We start from the raw sequence: 18,687 nt of genomic DNA on the forward strand, positions 1-18,687 counted from the left end.
GAGGTTGGGAGGCTGTGCGGGTATGGGGGCTCCCTGGGTCAAGGGCAAAGAGATTTTTTTGTTGAAGTTTTTGCTATAGGGCACATGTGCTCACTGGAGAGAGATGAACAAAAGAGAGGGGGAAAGTGAGAAATTACTCCCCCGGGGGGATGGCCACGCTGAAATCCCTCTTCCTCCATTCTCCTCTTGGGATTTTGGGCAAGCACGCCTGGCATAAATTTTCAAGTTGTTGGGTCGGGGAACTGAACTGCACAACCGGCTATGTGGATCCAGTGCCTTAACCACCATGCAAATGCTGGCCCATAGAATGTGTTGTTTGTTTGTTTTGTCTCTCTCTCTCCTTTTTTTTTTTTCTTTTTTTAATAAAGACACTTTATTTACAGATAATACAAAATAAACCACAGGACAAACTACTGTACAGGGGGAGGAACGGTCCCACCATCACCACCCTCCCCATCCCAGAGTAACTCATATAAAAAATAAAAAAGGCCCGAGGAGGAGGAGGGGCTGGGCTGGGAGCACCTTTGCTGACGGGACTGGGGCCTGCCCATCTCAGCCATCCCGCTCCAGGGCAGGGTGGACTCTGGCTCGCTCCCCTCTGAGATGTGGGCTGGTAAGAAGCCCAGCTGCAAGGGCAGTAGGTGACCATTGGAGAGGCCCCCGGCCAGGGACGTTCTGACTTGGAAGCCTGGGGTGGCAGGGGTAAGCGCTCGGGGTGGGCACGGGTGGGTGTTATTGCAGTGCTCCAGACAGCCTCCTCCTGCCCTGGACGTGGGTCTGCACTGGTTCCAGAAGCAGCTGTGTCAGGGCAGGAAGCTGGTCTTCAAAGCGATGATGTCGTTGAGTCTACCACCTCACGGCCATTGCAGACGGTGGGGACAAACTGGGAGCTAGACCCTAGGGAGTGGCAGCCAGAGGTTGGGGCCCACCCAGGTCTCCCACGGAGGGCAGGCAGCAGGGGAAGTGGGGCTGCGAGGGAAGCACCTCCCCTTCCCCTCTCCTGTCCAGTGTCACCTGGAGGCACCCACCCCGATAACTGGCCCCATGCCTGAGAAGCTGGGGTGAGGAGAGCGGGCCCCGGGAAAAGGGTGCTCAGGACGCTGACCTTGGCCGACGCTGGAGCCAGCCCTGGCGGCAGCGCTGCCAAAGCGGCTGGTGGGCACCCGGTGGCTGACCACGTTCTTCTGCGGCTGGAAGAGGATGATGTGCAGCTTGGGCGCGAACAGGCAGCCGAGAACCACGGAGCCGCTGAGGCTGACCGACACGCACATGGTGGTGGTCTGCACCTGTGGGAGGTGGCAAAGGGCGAGGGTGAGCCTTCCCAAAGGCCTGCAGGACCTCCTGCCCAGGCTGGGAGGGCGGGAGGGAGGCAGGCCACGTCCAGAACCGGGCCTTGGTCTGTACGCCCAGCCCCAAAGGATTTCCAGCAAGCTTGGATGCAGCCCCGCCCCGGCTTCAGTGGACTGTTGTCCAGGGCGACCAGTCCAGCTGTCCAGGGGGACTAGTCCAGGTGAACCTGCAGGGGTATGTGCACTCATGGTGGGGGGTGGTGCACACATGGAGTGTGTGTATGTGGAGTGGTGTGTGCAGGGTGTGTGTGAGTGTGGAATACATGGGCATAGATGGCTGTGTAGGTGGGGAGAGGAGTGTGAGGCAGGTGTGCTGGGGCTGTGCACACGTGTGTGCATATGGGGATACGTGCATGTGTGTGTCTTCAGGGTGCAGGTACGTGCATGTTCATGCTTGTGTGGGTACTGTATGTGTGTTGTGTGTCTCAGATGAACGCTTAGCTGCCTGTGACTGACACGCAAATGCAAATCATATGCAAATGCAGGCTGAGTCAGAGCCCACTCCCTCCTCCTCCCTGGCGGCCACCACGGAGCAGGTGGTCCAGCAGGTGCCAGCAGAGCAGGCAGCACAGCGGTCAGGGCCCCAGCGCTGCACCCCCAGCCCTCCGTCTTGGGAACAGGGCCTTGGCCGGGCTTTGGCTTTGAATTTGCCTGCTCCCCAGGGACTGAACCTCCCTGAGTCTAGTTCTTCCTCTGCAGAGTCAGAGCCCTGGGGCTTCCTCCAAATCGTGAGGCTCAACCACGGCAACCCTCTGATCATTCGGAGCTCAGACCTCCTGAAGGACCCCTGCCTTGGCCACCCCACCTGAAGTAGCCATTGCCCTATGGAGCGACATCTGCAGAGACACTCAGTACCCCTTAGATCCACATTTGCTTGGAAGCCCCAGCCAGGGCCAGCTCCTCCTGCTGCAGCCTCTCGGCCTGTGTGCTGGCCCTCACCAGACCCCACTTGCCGCTCCTTCCCACTTTTGTCCGCCTTCAGGAAGCCTCGCCTCTCCATTCCCACTGCTGCCCCCTCCATGGGAGGACAGAGCCCTGCTCACCCGGACCTATTTCTGCACCCCACCTCCTCCCAGGTTCCCAAGATCTCTTCTCAGTTCTAACTCAAGAACTCCTTCCCTGGCCGTTTCCCCAGACCCCCCTCAGTCCTCCTGCCTTCCCCAAGGGTCTGCACAAGCTGTGTGCTCCTGGGTAAGCTTGTAACGTCTGGTAGCCTCAGTGTGACCTGAAGATGAAAAGGGATACCAGAAAGCAGAGGGGCAGCGTCCCGCCTCTTCCACCCCCCAGGGGGCTCACCCGGTAGTCACTGGAGGTGACGTAGAAGATAGGCAGGAAGGCCAGCCAGATGATGCAGGTCGTGTACATGGTGAAGCCAATGAACTTGGCCTCATTGAAGTTCTCGGGGCACTTGCGGGTCTTGAACGCGTAGAGCGTGCAGAGCGCGATGAGGAGCACGTTGTAGGCCAGCGAGCCCAGCATGCTGGCGTCCCGGTGGTTGCAGCGTAAGGTCACCACCTCCCGACGCTCGGGGGCTGTCTCCTTGCCCGTGCCCGGTGCCTCCACCACCAGCCAGGCGGCCACGATGAGCAGCTGGCCCGAGATAAGTGCCAGGCAGATGGCCACCTGCGAGGCGGGACTGATGAAGCGCGGCCGCTGGGCGCCCTCACGGGCCCCACCGAAGATGCGTGCGATGCGGTTGGTCTTGGTGAGCAGGGCGGAGTAGCAGACGGAGAAGGCAGTGCCCAGCCCGAGGCGCCGGAGGGTGCACACCGCCGTGGACGGCTTGGCGATGAAGATGAAGGTCATGCAGTAGCAGAGGAAGACACCGCCCAGCAGGATGTAGCAGAGCTCCCGCCCGGAGGCCTTGACCACTGGCGTCGCGTTGTGCCGCACGAAGACACCCAGCACAAACAGCGTGGCCAGGGCACCCAGGCAGGCGATGGTGACAGGGCCCACGGCCCAGGCGTCGCCCCAGCGGATGTACTCCTGGGGCAGCTCGAAGCAGCCCGTCAGGCTGGCGTTGGGCCAGTAGCCCAGGCCGCAGTCGGCGCAGGTGAACTCGTCCAGCCGGTACTCGTAGGGCTGGCACGGGATGCAGAGCCAGCAGCACACCTCGCCCGGCTGCACGCTCTTCACCTCGTTCTGCAGGCAGGGCTCACTGCAGCGCGAGGCGGGCAGGGGCCTGGCCGAGCGCGAGGCCCAGGGGATGAGGCTGGTGTCCAGGGTCAGGCCTTCTGCCCAGTAGCCCACTTTCTGGTAGCGATAGCGCCCGCCGCTGGCCCGGAGGTATGTGAAGATGTTGTAGCGACCAATACCATCCCCAAAGCGATCAAAGCGCACCTCGTTGTCCGTGTCGGCTGGGCGGAAAGGGGCTGGGATGGGGAGGGAAGGAAGAGAGGGTTGGACCAGAGGGTTACCTAACCTTCACCTTAACATGGAAACCAAACCCTAGCTAGAGCTGGCTCCAATCCCAACCCCAAAGCTAAAGCCCATCTGACCGGATATTTTTCTAAACAAGAAGTTACAACCACATCTTACCCCTATACTCCAACGGCAAACCCCAACTCTCACCAACCGTATACCCCAAATGTAATCCCAGGTACCTCCACAAACCTAATGCCCACACCAATCCCAACCCCAGACCAACTTCAGACCCATCTCCAACACTTCCCAACCCAAGTCCAGTCCTGGTCCCTGTGGTCCTACCATCTACAAACCCAGCTCCACCCCTCACCCATCCCAACACTGATCCCCATTGACTGATTCCCCACCTCGTCATACACAAGACTGTCCCTCCCTGGAATGTGCGTGGCAGCTCAGAGATCACTTCCACGCTGAGCCCCATCCCACCACCTGTGAACCTCATATCTCCAGACCCAGGACCCTGTGAGACATCAGGGTCCAAGCAAATAGATGCTTAGGACCCCATGAGTAAATAGTGTGGCCCAGATTCAAACCCAGGTCCCCACAAGCCCCTACTTCACCCAATTCCCAAGCCTGATGGGCTGAATTTAGCCTTGTTCTAGCAGCTGAATCAGACCCTTTGACGTCACCCTAGCCCCTCCCTGACTCTGAACATCAGTCACTGGAATCACGAATCACACTTCCTGCTCTGTGGGCCCTGGCCCCTCTCCCCTCTCCCCTGCAGACACAGCCATCCTGCTGGAAGCACACTGATGATGCTGAAATTCTCATTTTTCTTGAGACTGGCACTTTTACTAAAGTAACTTTTGGTTTGGGGAAGACTTTGGCCACCTTGAGTGGAAAACCATGGTTAAGAATAGACATATTCGGGACCAGCAGTTAACGCAATGGCTATGTCACTGGACTCTCATGTAGTTGACCGCAGTTCGAGTTCCGGACCCAGTAGCTTAAACTCATGCCGGGCGTGCATGCCCAAGATCCCGAGAGGAGAATGGAGGAGAAGGGATTGCGGTGTGGCCATCCCCTCTGGGGGGTGATTTCTCGCTTTCTATCTCTCTGTATCTCTCTGTCTTTCTGGCGAGTGCATGTGCCCAATAAGAAAAAACCTCTCCAAAAAATAGGAAAAAAAGAAAAAAGAATAGACATATTCGGGACCAATGGATGGCCTAATGGTTATGCCACTGGACTCCCACATAGTTGACCACGGTTTGAGTCCTGGACCCAGAGGCTTAAAACTCATGCTGGGCACATGTGTGTGTGTGCCCAAAATCCCAAGAGGAGAATAGAGGGAAGGGATTGTGGCACAGCTATCGCCTGAGGGGTAATTTCTTGCATTCTGTCATGCATGTGCGCTCGCTAGAGAGACAGAGGGAGACAGAGAGACAGAATGCAAGAAATGTCTCTAAAAAAAAAGAACAGGACCAGCAGTTGGCATAATGGCTATGTCACGGGACTCCCATGTAGTTGAGCATGGTTTGAGTCCCAGTGGCTTAAGCTCATGCCCAAGATCCTGAGGGGAGAATGGAGGAGAAAGGATTTTGGCGTGGCCATCCCCCCTTGGAGGCAATTTCTTGCTTTCTGTCTCTCTGTCTCTGTCTCTCTGGTGAGTGCATGCAACCTATAGCAAAAACCTCTCCAAAAATAAAGAGGGGCTGGCAGATGGCGTGGCAGTTAAGGGCTCTGGACTCCCACATGGTTGACTGTGGTTTGAGTCCCAGATCTGGCGGCTGGCTTGCTTGCTTTCTCTCTCTCTGTTCCTCTCTGGTCAAATTGAAAAATAAAATAAATAAAGATAAAATAATTCTTTAAAAAAAAAAAAGAAAGAATAAAGTTTTCTCTGAATATAATGCTGTTCTGATGCTCAGCCTCGACCCACCCAGACTCTGACTCTGGCTGCCTGAGATGGACTTGAGGTTCCCTGGTCTCTACCCCCAACAAGATAAAGAGACAAGAGTTACAGGGCAAGTCCCAGGCAGGAGCCAGAGACCCTCAGGTGGCCGGAGGAACCAAGGCCTGCTCTCTGGAAGGGTCTCAGCCCTCAGCTGGTGCCCACCAGTGGCCCTTCTGCCTCGCCATCCTGCCCTGGCCCTGGCACGCCCTCCGGGTGTCTTCCACTTGTGCTGTGTGCTATACTTCTCAGCTGAGTAACAGAACCTGAAGGCCTGCTGCCCTCGTCCTCCCGCCGGCCGGCTCGGGCCAGCACCGTTACCATCGAACTTGACATTGAGCACGAAGTCCTTGTAGAGGCGGCGCCCGTTGACAGGCCGCATGGCGTCGCAGAGGCGAGTGGTGTTGGGGCAGAGGGCGCGGCGCATGTCGTGCAGCGCGTGGGCCATGGCGTACACGGCGTTGACCACAAACATGATCTTGGACTCCTGCTCAAAAGGCACGGCCCGCAGAGAGTGGGCTGCACAGTCTCGCTGCCGGAAGCTGCAGCGGAACCTCTGCTCCCAGAACTCACGGAACCAGGGGTTGCGGCTGTTGTTCCAGGGGTCCAGGCTCTGGAAGTAGGAGGCGAAGTCACCGATGGGGTAGGAGGCCAGCTCGATGGTGATGGCGCCTTCAGCTGCCCCCTCACTGCCGGCCACCACACTCTCCAGGGCCCCCCAGCCATCGCTGGCCACCCAGATGAAGCTGGCGTTGAGGCGCTGAGAGGCGGCGAGCAGCTCGCGGGCATCCTCGGAGCGGGTGAACAGGACGGCCACGCGGGCGCTGGGCTTCTGCAGCAGGGCTCGCACCACGCCCTCAAAGGCGGCGTGGCTCATGGCACGCCCCACCTTCTCCGAGGTGGCCACGCAGATGTTGCGGGCACGGGCCTCCAGCTCGAAGGCCTCGATGCCTGTCTCGCCATAGTCGCCCTCGGACGCCACGGTGGACACATAGGTCCAGTTGAAGAAGCGGAGAATTTCAGCCATGGCTTTGGCTTGGAAGAAGTCAGGGGGCACCGTCCGGGCGAAGTAGTCGTAACGGGACTTGTCGCTCAGCTTGGCACTGGTGGACGCGTAGCTGATCTGGGGGATCTGGAACAGCCGCAGCAGGTTGGCCACCTGCGGGAGGGCACAAGCCAGAGACTGGGTCGGAGGCTACACAGAGGCTTCCCCACAGCCGGCAGAACGTGGGGTTGAGTGTCCACAGGGTCAACCTCGAGGCCTCCCCCCTTCCAGAGGCCTGCCGTGGCCCAGCCTGGTGGTGTAGCCCTAGCTCTGGATGGCAGGGCTGTAAGTTAATGGCGACCACATCAGGGGCCCCGGCTCTGCCTGAAAACACGCCGAGCACCTGTGTGCGGGCACCCAGGGTGACCTGAGGAGCTGCAGGGCTGAGGAAGGGAGGTGTGGCATTCAAGACCCGGTTGAGGGTCCTTCTCTGTCTGTGACACATGTGTCCACCATGATTTTCAAGCTACTGGGTCCAGGACTTGAATCGTGTAGTTGACCATGTGGGATCCAGTCACCTTAACTTCCATCCCACCTGCTGTTCCCCCCCAATTTTTTCTTTTAAATAAAAAAATAAAAATAAAAAGGCCTCCATCCTGACCTGATGTCTTCTCCAGGGTAGGCATTTTCTTCTCTTCCCAAGGTCTGGGAGAGAGACGTGAGGCTGAGCTCAGGTCTTGAGCCCAGGGTCCTCCTACGGCCCTCCTGCTGTCTCTCTCCAGATGCACAGCAGGGGAGACAAGGGGAAGCCTGGGGTGGGGGGAGGCTGGCACTTGGCTGCTCGAGGGTAGAGGGAGGCGCTGGATGGCATTGGGATGCTCAGGGCTCTTGAGCTCTACTTGGTTGAGGGCAACCTTGGTTCCCCAGGGTTGATCCTAATGGATTATAGAGAATGAAGGAAAAGCCTGCCCAGGAAGAAAGACCCAGGGGTCCAGGCCCTGGAGTAGCAGGCAAAGTCACCGATGGGGCAGAAGGCCAGCACAATGGTGACAGTGCCCTCAGTAGCCCCCTCGCTGCTGGCCACCACACTGAGGGGCCCGAGGCCCTGGCAGCCCAAGGCTGGGTGTCCATGGCTGTCTGAGCCTGAAGTTAACCAAGCCCCCTGCTCTACCACTGCCTGTCTGGCACCCCGTCTCCCACCGTAGGACCCGGGAGATGGAGGGTGGGTGAAAGCTGGCACGGCTCGGGGTCCAGGAGGGGCTAAGTCCTGAACTGCATCTGGGTCCTGGGCTCTGACTCAGGGCTCACTGCTGCTTCCTGAGCTTTCTAGGCCCTCCTGTGCCCCTAGAGGCAGCAAATCTCTCTGAGGCTGTTTTTCTTCCCTGCCTTACAAGGTTGCTGGGACCAGCAGGTGGTGTGGAGATTAAGGTGGCTGAACCCTACATGGTCAATTGTGTGATTTGAGTCCTGGACTCAGTGGCTTGAAAAACACACGAGGCATGTATGTGTGCGTACGTGTCCAAAATCCCGAGGAGAGACCAGAGAAGGGAACCGAGATGTGCCCCTCCCCCCAGGTAGTAATTCCTTACTTTCCTTCTCTCTCTGGGGAGTGCACGTGCCCTATAGCAAACTGAAAAAAAGGAGAAAAAAAAAAAAAAAGACCGCTGGATGGACAGAAATGATTATGCCTAGGAAGCCACAGGGCCTGCCATGCGGAAGATGGTGGGGATCTGGGCGAAAGAGACGGCGCGGGAGTGAGGGGAGATGATTAAGGGGCATGGTCTAAGCGCGAAGGACTGGGCCTTGTGTCAACCATGGTGCGGAGAGACAAACTGACGCTGTGTCGTGGACTCTGCCACAGGAGGCAGGACACTGGGGATGGGAGGAAGTGACTGCGTGGACGGGGCCTCAAAGAGAACTGTGGATGGGACGGTGCCGGGAAAGCACCCCGGGGCCCTTGAAGGCATTGCAGGTAGGAGGTTGCCCAACCCCGTCCCAGCCAGGGAGCAGAGGTAGGTACTGGCAGAACTGCTAGTCCAACTGGTGCCCGGCACCTCTCGTGGCAGGGCCTCGCAGATGTCCACTCCCCGCAGTGGCCTCCCGCACCCCGGCCAGAGGCTGACTGGCAGCTTCTGTTTCCTGCTTCTGCTTCATTTCTCCCCAGTGTGCATGCCGGTAGAGCCTGGCCCTGCCCCGAGTCAGTGCCCTCAGCCTGCTGTCTGAAGGAAACTGGGCATGATCTCAGAAGCCCCCTCGTATTCCCCAGCCCTGATCCGAGTCTGGCCTCATCTTCCAGCTGTTCGCACTGGGTGCCCAGCAGGAGGGGATCAGGGTAGGGGGGAAGAAGGGGCAAGGAGGGGAAGATCCCAGCAGGGCCAAGCAGTCAGGCGATCCCATGGTACAGCCTGGGAGCAGCTAAGGGAGGTCACCAGGTTGGCACCTTCTGCTGGAGCTGAGCAGGGGTGCCTTCTGTGGACACCTTGCAGGGAGTGGGGAGGAGGTCGATTCCCTCACCCTCTCACCCTTCATATCCTGCATCCCCTAACGACCACCACCTACATTTTGCTCCTCTTCCTCCTGGGTCCCCCACCCTGTTTTTCTTCTCTGGCCACAACTGGCTTCCATCTGTTCTCCTCTTCTCCAATCTAGGGACAACCTGGAGACCCTTGGCCGAGAGCCCTTATTTCATACCACCCCTTGGCCACTGCCTTGACTTGTGCCAACTTGCCTGCTCCGTGCCAAGCCTCAGTTGGCTTACCTATGAAATGGGTTAACCGAAGTAGCAGCTATTTTTTTTAAAGAGTTTTTTGCTATAGGGCGCATGCACTCTCCAGAGGGACAGAAAGCAAGAAATCACCTCTTGGGGAGATGGCCACACTGCAATCCCTTCTTTTCCATTCTCACCTCGGGATTTGGGGTATGTATGCACGTGTGCCTGACGTGAGTTTAAACTGCCAGGTCTAGGACTTGAACCATAGTCGACTACGTGGGAGTCCAATGAAGTAACCATTACGCCATCTGTTGGTCCCAATAGCAGCTAATATTGATGGTAACTTTATGACTCGCCAGCCTCTACCACCTTCTAAACTTTGGCTTAAATTAGAGAGTGTGATAAATCCCACTTTATAAGGAAACTAAGACATACAAAAGAGAGTAACTTGCCCAGGACCACGAAGTTAATAAGAGGGGGTACCAGAACTCAAACCCAGAGGTCTGAGTCCAAAGGTCTGGTTATTTAGCCTCTCAGGGTGTTTACTGTCAGGGCTGTATGCGTGGTGTGTGTGTGTGTGCATGTGTGTCTGCAGGTGCACAGTGGGAGGGGGCCATTTCTCTTGCACAATCTCTAAAGAGCGACTCCTAGTAGGTGACACGACCATTTTCATAGTCTTCTGCAAAAAGGAACTAGAAAGAAGCTTCCAGAGCTCTTTCCAAAGTATGGCAGCTGGGCAGCCCCTGCTCAGCGGGAATCGTGGGTCACCACGTCCAGCCTCCCGCCCCAGCCCCTGTCTGGGCAGTCCCTGTGTACCTGGATGGAGACGTCACTGTAGGAGCCGCCAATGACACCAGTGACAGCGGTGGGAGCATCGCCGTGGGTGGCGTAAGAACCATCGGGGCAGATGTGGCGTGAGCCGTCGGCGCCGCGGCTAAGCGAGGCCCGCACGAAGTCCAGCGCCTGCTCCAGGGCGTGTGTGTCCTTGGAGCAGCTGTCGAGGATGTGCGCGCCCAGGCGCACGCCAGGCAGCAGGTGCGGGTCCTGGTTGATGCGGTCCAGGGCGAAAAGCATGGCCTCCAGACGCTGGATGCCGCGGTGCTCGTTGATGGGACCGCAGTCCTCCGCGGGGCCGCCCTTCTGGTGCACCGGGAACAAACCACCCAGCACCAGGTCCCCCTCCAGGGTCAGCACCTTCTTGGCTGGGTTCTCAGCCACAGCCCCCCACAGCAGCAGTGCCAGGAGCCCAAGCAGCGATCCCATGGCCCCAGAGGGGATGGATGGGTCCAGCGAACCTGGGCCTCCAGAGGATGAGGGTAGAAGCAGCAAAGGCAAAGAGAGGAGGCGACAGGGACCAAGAAAGGACAGACAGGAAGAGAGATGAGAAGGGACCCAGCTCCTGCAGAGAGATAGAGAGACCGGACAGACAAACCGAGAGAAGAGGAACTGGGAGGGGCTGCCCTCTGACTCCACCCCCACACACATGTGGGAAGGCCAGGAGGGGAGTATATCTCCTGCCACAGAACCCTCGCCAGGCACTCTGGAGCGAGAAAGTGTGTGATGCCGACTAGGCTGGGACACTCTCTGAGGCTGTCTCTCAGCCCTGCTCTGGCAGGAGGTGGGCCTTGTGCCCCTACCAAATTGGGCAGGGAGGCAGGAGGGAGTGGAGGCCCGGCAGAGGACAGGAGCCCCAGCTAACAACACGCCTTCTGTACATCCCAGGGTGTCCACACCTGCAGATGTCGCAGGCCCCGAGGTCAGCACTTTTGCAGCAGAGGCCGTATCAGGGCTGCAGATTCGGAGGCTCAGTCTTCAGCCTAAGCCCTGGATTTCCAGAGGAAGCTCTGGACTAGGGGACCCACCAGGGAAGATGGAGGGGAGAGTCGTTAAGGGATGGTCTCACTCCCTGGGAAAGTGGGGGCCAGGTGAACACCAAGGGTCCTAGCCTCTGGTTCTTTAAAAGAACCAGTCTCCTGGCCGAGGAGGGAATGAAGGCAATGGGGGTGAGACAGGTGGAGAGGCTGGCCCCAGGGACAGTACCATGGTGACCACAGGTCCTAAGTCAGCAGGGCAAGGAGATGCGAATGCGTGCATGTCAGGGTGAGGGGTCTGCCCAGCCAGAATCTCCCACCAGTGCTGGGGTGATGCTCTGCGTAGGATGCTATTTGAGTCTTTGAGTCTCTGTCTTCCCTCCACTTGGAACCTAGCAGGAAAAGCCACCATTTCCAGCGTCCCCATCCTCAGCCTCAGGGTTCAGCCACTCTGGCCCTGGATGCCGGAGACCCCCTCCCTCCCTCTCCTATTCTGCTCTCTATCGTCTGAAGTGCAGTTACCTTCCTGAACGCCCACTCCACTCAGGCTCTTACAATCACACAGGCGTGGAAAGGCTGGGCGGAGGGTATGCATCTTTCCTCCAAACAGGAAAAGAAACTGAGGCTGGAGGAAGGCAGCAACTAGTTCACAGAGCCCGTGTCCTGGCCACAGAGACTGGGGCTCCTGGCTTTGCCCTCCTGGCTCTCCAGGGATAATTCCCTGCATGGTCCAGGGTAGGGGGCTGGGCTTCAGTGGGGACTCCAAAAGAAGCGTCAGCCAGACACAGGAGAGAAGCAGGGATGAAGACCAGCGCAGCCCAGGACAGCAGCCCCGATGGGGGCTGAGGCCAAAGCTGACCAAAAGCACAGACCTCCCACTGCGGAGACCCGGAGGGAAGCCTGGAGCCAGGGAAGGACTCAGGAACCCGGAGTGGGACAGCCAAGGGGCTTGGGCCACAAAATCTGGACAGGGAGCGAGCAAGCCTGAGAGGAGGAGACAAAGACGGAGGCACAGACAGAAAGAAGGACCAGAGGACGCTGGAGCAGGAGGAATGGGAGCGCGATGCAGAGCATGCGTTTTCTAGGGAAGGAAGGCGGGACGCCCGAGGCCGTCTTCCCTCTTCCAGGAGCTCCTAGAGAGCGCCGTCTGGGCGACCCGGCTAGGGCTCCCAGAGCTCCAGGGTCCCCGGGGTCCAGGATGTGGGGTCAGGACCAAAGAGGTCGGCAGCGGCCACGGCACCACAGGCTCACCCTACCTGGCGCGCCCGGCTCTGGCGCGGAGAATCGGAGTGGAGCGGGGTCTCCCGCTCCCAGCCGGGCCTCCGCCTCCCTCCAGACCCTTCCACAGCTCTTCGCTCTGAGCCTCCGGCGGCTCGTGCTCTTCACCGACCCGGCGCCTGGAGCTGTCCACCGCGTGGTGCTGAATCCCCAGGCGCTCCCGCTCAGCACTGAGCAGGTGCCTCGCGGACCCTGCCGCCCGCAGTCTGTCTGCGTCCCACAGAGCGGCGGGAACAGGGCACCGGGATGGGAAGGTCACTGAGCTCCGAGATGCACGGTGCTCTGGCTTCCTATCTGCAAAGGCATTGGAGCTGGTCCTAGGGTCTCAGGGGTGCAGCTGGGGGAGGTAGAGGGGCACCTGAGAGTGGGTGTAATGCTTAGAATGCTGCTGCAAATCTGTCTCCGTCCTCCACCCATCCTCCCACCCAGCCACGGCAGGCCAGTCCACATGCTAGGCTCGGGGTGGGGCACATGTTTTCAGCCCCATGTGGGAAATGGGGTCTGAGTCACTAGGAGGAAAGATTTGGGGGAGGTCAGAGGACAGGGCCTCCTCTTCCTTCCTGCAGATGGCCTTTAGAGCTGCTACCCGTCCCCCACTAATCCTCGCCCCATAGGTATTTAGGGCAGATACAGGGCCTGTGGGGGATGGGGGACCAGAGACTAGGGTCAACCCTGAGGGGCATGCTGGGCTGGTAAGGGATCCAGCAGGGGAGTGGAGGGACAAGGTTCCTGCAACTGGCTGCTGCGTAGGAGGGAGCGGAGAGCTGGAGCCCAACAGGGAGGACAGCTCTGAGAAGACGCTCCTGACTTCCCTCCCGCAGCAGGCTGGGGAAGGGCGCCCCTGGGTAGGGGTGGGAGTTGAGCTGCAGGGTCAGGCGGTGCTGGAGGATTTGGGGAGAGGGCATGCACCCACATCTAGCCCCAGAGCCTGGGCTCTCTGCTCCAAAATGCACACACACTGACCAGCGTGGGGGGCAGGTGTCCCAGAAGTAGGGCCAGCTCAGACATGTGCTAAGGGACATGCCAAGCACAGGCCCCTTGGGTATGCACACCCACATTGTGTGCGGTTGTGGTGGGGGAGGGATCACCAAGGACAGGCTTTTTCCCTGGACACAGAAACCCGATGCCCCACTGCTCTGAAAAGAATACAGCTTTGAAAGAAAACAGACACATCAAACCCAAACAAACAAACCCGATCGCTAATGGGAGACGAAGTGGCAGCAGGATGAGGGTTCAGAGCCGTCAGACAGACATGCTGTCTTCCAGCCCTGGCTTTGCCACCAGCTGCTCTCACCCTCTCCAGCTGCCTCCTGGAGCAGGCAAGCATGGCCGGGCCCCTGAGCAGAGGAGCTGACAGCAGGAGGGTGCTGAGGTGAGAGGGACGGCAGTGAGCCCAGCCACTCAGCCCACTCATCTAGGCAGCTCACAAAGCCAGCTTCACACAGACACGGCTCTGCCAGTGCCAGCCAGAAGCCTGTGACATGGCCTGTGGTCCTCGGACACGCGGTTACTCATGGCTTGCGGCCACCACTCCCAGCTGTGCACACAGATGAGGACATACGTTCAGTCTTACACACACAGCTGGACATGTAGACAGTCAGAATACACATGGGGACACCCCTAAAGTACAGGTGAACAGGCTACACACAGACACGTGCACACACACACACACGGTTGTGATCATGGACCCACAGCTGCACACACCCATAGCTTTCTGTGTGGACACAGCCAAATGCAGCTTCACACAAAACCACAAACACACAGTCACACAGAGCAGTGCACGCATACACGGCTGAATATGGACAAAGTCCCCAGAGATTCTCCTAGCCAGCCAGCCTCACATGCCCTACACAACCACACAGAGTTACACACAAATCACAGCACGCTTACAAACACGCCCATGCCCAGGCACCACCACATCCTGACACTGACTTGAACACGGCCTCACCTGGGAACGCCCCCACCCGTGGTTACACAGAATCGAAAGCATGTGCGTTTATGCATGTGCCACACAGGTACACAGCCACCGCAGGCACAGCAGGGATGTCCTCACCTGCTGGGACCTCCCAGCACGGGCATCCCACAGAAGATGAAGGCAGGCTGCGAACTCCCAGCTCCTGGTCCCTGGACGGCACCCCAGGCTTGGCTCACACCCTGCTGCCATGAAGAGGCGGCTGGACACGGGTCTCAGAGCAGGGAGTGGAGGGCCTCCAACACCCCTCCTCCCCCGCCCCAGGGTACCTGTCCACGTTCTTTACTGTGCTGGGGGGCTTCTGCCCATTCCCGCCGACCTATCTGCTCAGGGCTTCCCAGGGTGGGCCGAACAAACGAAGCCCAAATCCAGGTGAGACAAGAAAATAATTTGCTTTATTCTGGGCCCTGGAAGCTCCGATGAGAGTCTGGAAAAAAGATACAACCGGGGCAGCAGCCCTGGGGGCTGATGCGGAAAACCATCCCTGGATCCACCAGCTCTGGGAACGGAAAGGGCAGTGAGGAGAAGCCTTTGCTAGCTAGAGGCCTAGCGGGGAGTCGGGTCCCTCAGGCAGCCCTGGCCTGGGGCCCGGGAGGTGGAGGAGGAAGAGGTCTGGAGAGTCTGCTGGGCTCCTTGGCAACGCACCACTGGGCGGTGTGGACGCAAGGTACTCCTCGCCCCTCTGGGGGTACTGGGCTCCCGGGGCCACTTGGTGGCCCCCAAGGGCTCAGCCTCAGGGGCCAGCTGTGGGTCCCAAGGGCCCTTCGCCGTCCAGGTCCAGCTCCTCAAAAGACGAGCCGCTGGCGCCTGACTCGCTGTAGCTGTGCTCGCTGCGGGTGTCGCCATCGTCCCAGCCACGGCTGCTGACCCCAGGCGACAGCGTGGCGGCTGAAGTCTCCCGGCTGCCGGGGCTCACTTCCAGGCTTACAGAACTCGTGTCACTCATCCCCTCGGCTCCTGTGGCCAGGAAAAGGGAGCACTAGTTAGCTAGGACTGCCCCCACCACTTCTTCCAGGGAGAGGGCATAGGCTTACCACCAGCTCAGCACCCCGGCACGGAGTCCACTCATGAATAATACAGACACTCCTGGCTCAGGGGGCTCGTTCCAGCTGCCCTCTGCCCCCTGCCCTGACTGGGACTGCGCTGACAGGACAGAGGGGAGGGGAGGGGACAGCAGCTGGCTGTGCATGCTCTCCCTACCCTGAATTAACCTCACTCCCACTGCACTGCCCCCTACATCCATTAAGGGCCACTGGGCCCTGTGGTGAGGAGCTGAAACAGAACAAAGAGACCCTGAGGGTCCCTCCCCTAAGGCATGGGAACCGAGGACTGGACTAGGAGGTTACTCAACCCTGCCCCCACCCCACGCAGGCCTCAGCAAGGAGCAGCTGCATCCAGGTACCTGCAACAGGTCCCCAGGAAGTCAGCTGGCCCCCGCCTCTGGCCACGCTGGGTCCCCTCTAGAGGAGGGGGCTGAGGCAGGAGTAGGATGGAGATGTCTGAGAAATGCCAGTTGCAATGAGGGAGAATGTTGGGGCACTTTAAGGGCTTTTGCCTCTTAGGCCCGGATAGAACCAGAGGAGCCCTTCCCCACCAACCCCGGCTCCAACCGCTAGTGCTTTCTGAGCCACAGCAGAAGGGACCCCAGCAGTCTGCTGGAGACTGGGGAGCCACGGGGCAGTGCTGAGCTGGGCCGACAGCTCAGACCTCTCCTGGCCAGCTCCTCCTGTCCCCAGGATGCCCTCCAAGCAAGCAACCCTCAGGGTCCAGGAGCAAGCCCTGGGTTCATCTCCCTGGATCAGAAGCACGGACTGCAGTGGGGTGGGGAGGGGTAGCAAGGAAGAGCACTTGGGCCTATTGCGTGCAGGAAGCCACATGGGCCAAAGCTGGGGAGGGCTTGCTACTTGGACTAGACCTGGAGCATTCCTTGAGCCATAGCTGGGGCCTAGGTTGAGGGTGGGAGGTTTGGGTTCTGCCCCCACAATGTACTCAACCCCCAGGAGATGCTTTCTGGGCCTGCAGAGGTGAGGTGAGCCCTAAGAGAGCCAGGATGGTTCCCAGGGTGGAGGAATGAGAGTAGGGTGGAACGTGAGCCCCAGCTGGGTTGAGTGACAGGTGGCTCCCTGTGTAGTGGGGCAGGACTCCAGCCCCACTGCTCAATGATGAGCACAGCCCCGGAGGCTAAAGGCCTGAAAGATGCAAAGGACAGGGAAGACTCAGTTCTGCCCCGTTAAACTGCCCACCCTCCTAAGGGCTCCGCCAAGAGCCCAAGTACAGGAACCCCTGCTCCCACCCAGCCATATCCTCCTTTGCAGCTCCTGGGCTAGGAGGCCCAGGCATCTCCTCAGGCTGGGCTCACATGCTGGGGTAATGACAGCCCCGGGGGAAACACGGACACTTCTGGCACAGGAACCTGAGGCAGGCGAGTGGAATCGAGACAGCTCACTAGGTCTCTGCAGGAGGAGGTCCAGAGTCTGAGCCTGCTTCCCTGGGGAATGAACACCCGGCAGGCAAGGCAGCACCTCAATCTCCAGGGCTGGGGCAGGGGATGTGAGCTGCCACCTTCACCCTGGTCCCTCCCACCCCCTCTGCCCATAGCCAGTGCAAGGAGATCAAATATTCATTGCCTCTCGGGAGCTAAATAATACATCAATGTAATAACACGGACAAGGCAGCTAATCGCCCCCTTCACCTCCCAGCCCAAGCCAGGCCCAGCAGGGAGGCAGGCAGGGACAGGCCAAGCCTTGGGCAGCCAGGCTCCCACCATGCAGCCACCAGGCACTGCTGTGTAAATGGCAGGCACCTGGTGGGCAGACACCCAGAGTCCGCTTAGTGTCAAGACAGGCCCTGTCAGAGGTGGGCAGACCCCGGCCCCCACACCAGGGAATGGGCGGGCAGGCTGGTAGGGAGGAGGACAGGCCGAGGCACGGGGGTTGGGATCTGTGGCTGCAGCCAGCTGTAGCAGGTGCCAAGCGGTCCTTCAACCGCCCGGCAGGCGGTGTTTGGGAGGGAAGGAAGCTGGCTGGCTGGGCCCAGGAGAAGGGAGGCAAGAAGAGGGAGGTTGCAGGAAGGGCAAGGTGCCCCTCCTTCCTGCCCTGGGGGCTGCCTGGGCCTGCTGCCCTTGTGCCTCGTCCTGTACCCACAGGAGGGGCACTGAAGAGTGTCTGCCGGGCACCACCAGGGAGCAGCACCCCATGGAGGTAATTAAGTGGCAGATGAAGTTAACTGTGTTGGACACAGGCCCCTAGGGAGTACAGTCTGTCTCCCAGTACCCTCCCCCAGCCCCTGCCAACACGTCTCTTTAGGGTGACCTTGGCTGCTGAGGACTGGATGGATAGTCTCCCACAGAAGAGGGACAGTCCCTGCCCCCACAACCCTGCACCACCCCAGAAGTCATGGACTTCCAGAGTCATGCAGGCTCCACCAGGAAGGATCGAGCTGTTGGACCACCTGGGATGTCACCAGCAGGCCCTCTTGTCCCTAGGGGTGGACCTGGGTCACAAGAAAGGCTGGGCTGAGCAGGCAAGCAGGCCGATGGCCTGGGCCTGGGGCGAGAAACTGTCGGACTCCTCTGGCATGCTCCCTGGTTGACCTCTGGTGGGGAAAGCGGCTGGATGGGGGCCGGACAACACCCTGTCTCCCTCCTTACCTTGAAGATGGAGTGCCAATCTCACTCCCCAGTCCGCCCCACCCATGGCTCTTTTCGGAGGAGCCCCAACCCTCCCACCAGCCTCCCAGGGTACTCCTGCTGCAACTGAAGAGATTGAGGCAGGGTCTTTGTGTTGTCGGGGGCAGTGTGAGTCTACACCTACGTGAATCCGTGTCTGCAAACAACTCTGCACGCAGATCCTGGAGCAGGCAGGAGAGTCTGCTTCCTCCCTCACGTGTAGTCTCATACCCATAGTGCCACCCCAGACAGAGGGGCTCCAAGCAGGTCCCGTCCCTCACCTTCCACACCTGTGCCTTCCACGTGGGCGTTACTGGTCTCCACGAGCTCCCGGCCTCTCCGGTCTGTCTCCTTCACCTCTGGCACGTAGAAGTCTCCCTGCCGTGCCAGTGGGCACATGAAGTGGATCTGGTCTTGCTGGTAGATCTCCAGTCGAGGGTGGGCACACAGCTTTCGCTCCTGGCCAGAAAATGGCAGAATGAGCCCTGCAGGCCCCTGCCCCACCTGCCCTCGGGCAGCTCTAGATGCTTTCTCTTGCCTATTCTCCCCTGGGACAGTGGCTCTGTTGCCCACCTCAATCTCTTTCAAGTTCCAAATTCCTGC

At 59.3% G+C, this 18,687-nt stretch overlaps 2 protein-coding genes across 4 annotated transcripts in view; both read right to left on the minus strand.

The window, feature by feature from the left end:
- Nucleotides 1–341: 341 nt before the first annotated feature.
- Nucleotides 342–12,406, minus strand: GRM2 (glutamate metabotropic receptor 2). The gene is made up of 5 exons (XM_006169353.3): nucleotides 10,173–12,406; nucleotides 5,983–6,820; nucleotides 2,646–3,721; nucleotides 1,106–1,286; nucleotides 342–897 (listed from the first exon to the last, which is right to left on the minus strand). Exons 1-5 carry the CDS (start codon nucleotides 10,839–10,841, stop codon nucleotides 824–826), a joined length of 2,838 nt encoding a protein of 945 aa, XP_006169415.2. The 5' UTR covers nucleotides 10,842–12,406; the 3' UTR covers nucleotides 342–823.
- Nucleotides 12,407–14,790: 2,384 nt separating this feature from the next.
- TEX264 (testis expressed 264, ER-phagy receptor) overlaps nucleotides 14,791–18,687 on the minus strand; it is a 30,185-nt gene continuing 26,288 nt past the window's right edge. For 2 of the 3 annotated variants that reach the window (XM_014584481.2, XM_014584480.2), the window contains exons 5-6: nucleotides 18,366–18,543; nucleotides 14,791–15,374 (exon numbers count right to left, since the gene is read on the minus strand). In XM_014584481.2, the coding sequence (XP_014439967.1) occupies nucleotides 15,151–15,374; nucleotides 18,366–18,543 (402 nt within the window). In that variant the 3' untranslated portion in view covers nucleotides 14,791–15,150. The remainder of the gene's footprint in view (nucleotides 15,375–18,365; nucleotides 18,544–18,687) is intronic. The other variant, XM_006169354.3, reaches the window with a different exon arrangement.

The sequence above is a fragment of the Tupaia chinensis genome, unplaced genomic scaffold (genome assembly GCF_000334495.1).
Source record: "Tupaia chinensis unplaced genomic scaffold, TupChi_1.0 Scaffold147003_1, whole genome shotgun sequence".
Taxonomy (NCBI): domain Eukaryota; kingdom Metazoa; phylum Chordata; class Mammalia; order Scandentia; family Tupaiidae; genus Tupaia; species Tupaia belangeri.

Excerpts from the sequence above, each read along its gene's own strand:
- GRM2 (XM_006169353.3), bottom strand. The coding sequence starts at position 10,841 with ATGTGTGTGGGGGTGGAGTCAGAGGGCAGCCCCTCCCAGTTCCTCTTC. Across the intron at positions 3,722-5,982 it reads GCTCAATGTCAAGTTCGATG|CCCCTTTCCGCCCAGCCGAC; the intron begins GTAACGGTGCTG and ends TCCCCATCCCAG. Across the intron at positions 1,287-2,645 it reads TCACCTCCAGTGACTACCGG|GTGCAGACCACCACCATGTG; the intron begins GTGAGCCCCCTG and ends CACCTCCCACAG.